General features: G+C 33.1%; 1 protein-coding gene across 2 annotated transcripts in view; it reads left to right on the forward strand.

The window, feature by feature from the left end:
* Window positions 1-4172, forward strand: part of LOC108968082 (nitric oxide synthase) — a 223527-nt gene that overhangs the window by 140257 nt on the left and 79098 nt on the right. For both annotated transcript variants that reach the window (XM_018931849.1, XM_018931850.1), the window contains exon 8: window positions 475-649. In XM_018931849.1, the coding sequence (XP_018787394.1) occupies window positions 475-649 (175 nt within the window). The remainder of the gene's footprint in view (window positions 1-474; window positions 650-4172) is intronic.

Below are 4172 nucleotides of genomic sequence, written 5' to 3' on the forward strand. Positions count from 1 at the left end.
CCTTTTATGACTCGGCTAATTCCGCTCGTTCGTGGATTGCGCCCCGCGCGTCGGTTGGGCGGGAGGAGGGTAATCGTTGGGTATTATTATTATTATTACAAAAAGATGATAAAGAAACTTCTTTTCAGGATTTACCATAGCTGCTTGATAGATTTCTTCATTAAATCTATTAATGGGGGGAGTCAAGACCACCTTTAAACAATATTGAACTCGCTCTTAGTTTGGAACTTATGTTAGTTATCGCACTTTATACCGATGCATTACCTGCACCAAGTTTCATTAATATAAAAATTTAAAAATTTTGAAGTTCAAAATTTCACGTGGATTTTTATATGTATCACCTATAATAAATGCATGCATGTGTTAATTTTTTAATTGAAACAGAATTGCTCACTGAAAATCGAACTGCATCACATTGTTGGGTTATCTTATTGATTAAGTAACTTTTAAATAATTGTACCGTTTTTCTTACAGGTTTGAGTGGTTTACAGAATTGGGACTCCGTTGGTATGCTGTACCGGCAGTTTCGTCGATGCTCTTTGATGTGGGCGGTCTTCAGTTCACAGCGACTACATTCAGCGGTTGGTACATGTCAACGGAAATTGGTTGTCGGAATTTGTGTGACGTAAATCGTCGAAATATGTTAGAGGTGAATATTAAAGATATTACCTATTATATTGATAGGTTATTATGTAAATGTTTATATATTAGTAAGTCATCAGTTAGGATTGAAAATGTTCGGTCCGACAATGAAAAYATATTTTCGTGGTAAAAACTGGTTTTCGCGCAAAAACTTGTGTTTTCGTCCATGTAAAATCTGTCCAACGAAAACACATTGAAAACCAGTTTTCGCTGAAAAATACTTGAAAACCATTCATTATAATCGGTGATCTAGTTTAATCGATATTTTTGGAAGACATATTTTGCCGTCTCTAAATTGTCACTTGATATTTGTTGAAACCTATACACACGTTTAAACAACATGAATTAATCTGTCCCAAGGTCGTTTATTAAATTTAATACCATTAAATGTTGTTTTTTTGAACTCCGCTATCTTTTTTGCAAGGGAAAGGTGCTGGGTAGTAAGAGTTTCCAACAGTTCTCTTGAAGAATTATTGTTGCGCAAGGTATTTATATGGCACCCCCTAATTAGGTGTTTTATGCTTAATTTTAAAAAAATATAACATTATTAGAAGGAAAATTATTATGGGTTACTAGTAAGTAAGGAAGGTTAAAGTTCGGAAGAAACAGAATATCTCATACTCTTGCAGTTTACTAGGAATAAAGACAGGGAAATTTTTCTAGTGGGTATACAAAAATCATGATATTTGTGACATGGGGAATAGGTAAAGTTTTCATATTCCTAAACTTTTCGCCCGAATTTATCCATTATAGTCATGTTAGAAATAAGACACTCTCACTTATGTTCATTGAGATAACTAACATATTGGCCGATGCATGTGGTAGGAAAATATTTCAAAAATTTAATTTTTTCGACACTTAAATTTAGCATCCAGGCAGGAGAGGGTTTTATAGAAGCAGGTGTTAAAATTGGGTAATAGGCCAACCAAACATAGTTTGATATAATCTAAAAAAAGGCAAAAGTTCTTCGTGTTCGATATCAGGGACCTTGAAAAGTTATAGTCCGATCACGACAATTTTTCCACAACTGATACCTCAGCTTAAATACCGCATTTGTGTAAAGTTTTATTCCGCTATCGTCATGGATTCCTAATGGATATATTATACAGAGAAGGCATCAGATGGAATTCAAAATAGCGTTATATTGGAAGAAGGCGTGGTTGTGAACCGATTTAACCCATATTTCGTACATGTCATCAGGATGCTAAGAAAATATTATATAAAAAATTTCATTGAAATCGGTCGAGTATTTCCTGAGATATGGTTTTTGGTCCATAAGTGGGCGACGCCACGCCCATTTTCAATTTTTAAAAAACCCTGCGTTCAGCTCCCTTCTGCCATTTCTTCCGTAAAATTTAGTGTTTCTGACGTTTTTTGTTAGGCACTTTTAGTGATTTTCATCATAACCTTTGTATGGGAGGTGGGAGTGGTTATTATCCGATTTCTTCCATTTTTGAACTGTACATGGAGATGCCTGAAGGAAACGACTCTATAGAGTTTGGTTGACATAGCTATAGCAGTTTTCGAAAAAATTGCTTTCAGATATGTCCATCCATAATGCGATCCTTTGTGCCAAATTTCTCTTTAATATCTTTATTTATGGCTTAGTTATGACGCTTTATAGGTTTTCGGTTTTCACCATTTTGTGGGCGTGGCAGTGGGCCGATTTTGCCCATCTTTCAACTTAACCTTCTTATGGAGCCAAAAAATACGTGTACGGAGTTTCATCATGATATCTCAATTTTTACTCAAGTTACAGCTTGCACGGACGGACGGACAGACAGACATCGGATTTTCAACTCTATTCGTCAGCCTGATCACTTTGGTATATAAGTTAAAACACGTATTGTTAGTTTTATTAAAAAAAAATATTTTCTTGGAGCTATGCTCCTTTATTGAGTTTCACTGAAGAACTAAAATTTACAATTAATTATACTTAACTCTAGGCCTATGTTTGCCGCTGTAACGGGTATGAAGCTGCTGACACTGCGCTTCCCACAGGTTGGCACTTCGCTGACGCTGTGCTAGTGGTGTCATATTATATTACTTTGTATCATATGATATTAATGCATCATATGATACTGTTTGAATGTATGCGGTGCTAACTAGTCCCTCTTGAAATTCAAACGTCCTCGTTTGAATCTTTAGGTGTATTGAAAATTTGGTTGAGTCCATCTATTGCCTGTTGTCACAGTTTATTTGGTTAATCTTCTTTTTGTTCGATCAAAAGATTCTTCCCGAAAATTAATGCGATGACATTAAAAAGACGATTAGAGTGATTCTGGTTCCGTATTTGACTCTGTTTTCTGCTTCTAACAGACTTACTTCTTTTGTATTGTTGAAGTTAAGCTGTTTCAGCATCTCTAGCGAGAGGAATTCTCCTAAGTTGAGTGGTGCGGATTATAGAACTTTTTTCCGTTGACAACAATGGTTACGTGTACAAAATGATGAAGGTCCCGTTTAAAAATGTAGTTTCTCTATTTATTGAAATTTCTCCGTTTTATTTATTTAGTAGTATTATTCCAGGTCTCATTTCCTCTATAGTTGGGATATGCCTGTTGTTGACCTTCGTGCAGTTTGGCAAACGACTTTCTAAAAGGTTATTTATACAAGTATCATTACTTAAATCTACTACATTATTGCTTAAGCATATTTGTATTTTTTAMAATAATTTTCTATTCCATAAATTACTTTTGCGCAGTTTAAAACTGTATTGAAATTGATTTTATTGATTCTCCCGTTATTTTTTACTGCTCTAATATCTAAAGTTTTACAATTTTGGTTATCTACGGTTGGGAGGCTAACAATATAAATTATAATTTTGCCATTAGTTGCAATTTTTACTTCGGAAAATTCGAGTGCTTCATCTAAATTAACATATGGAATATTGTCATTGTCTATTACTTCTTTCGCAATATTTATTTCTTCCTTAATTATTATTTGTATTTTAACTCTAAAAATGCTTCAATTCCTAAGCTTTTTTCATTTTGCATGATTTTCATTATATTATTTGTAATATTTGTTATCTCACAAATTTTGCCTATTGTAAGTTTGTTAATTAATACCTGATTATTGTTATTTTGTAAGACATTATTTATTTTATTTGAAATCCATTTCCATACGCTACCCAGGTAATTTATTGATCTTTTTTTATTTATTTATTTTTATGAAATMGGATTATAAATAATTACATTATATTTAGTAAGGCAACTAGTAACTAAGACTATCGGCCTGACTTATTACTAAAAGATTTTATATTTTATTATAAAATACTCTAGAATAAAATAATATTAAAAAACTAACTATCGAAGTAAATAAATGATTACACAAGGTGCAAAAGGTTACTTTGGTAAATTAAGTTAAAGATTTTTATACTCTCGCAACAATGTTGCTAAAGAGAGTTTTATAGTTTTGTTCACAAAACGGTTGTTTGTAAGTCCTAAAACTAAAAGAGTCAGATATAGAGTTATATATACCAAAATGATCAGGGTGACGAGTAGAGTTGAAATCCGGATGTCTGTCTGTCCGTC

Source organism: Bactrocera latifrons, unplaced genomic scaffold, assembly GCF_001853355.1.
Source record: "Bactrocera latifrons isolate USDA-ARS-PBARC rearing strain unplaced genomic scaffold, ASM185335v1 scaffold_200, whole genome shotgun sequence".
Classification (NCBI taxonomy): domain Eukaryota; kingdom Metazoa; phylum Arthropoda; class Insecta; order Diptera; family Tephritidae; genus Bactrocera; species Bactrocera latifrons.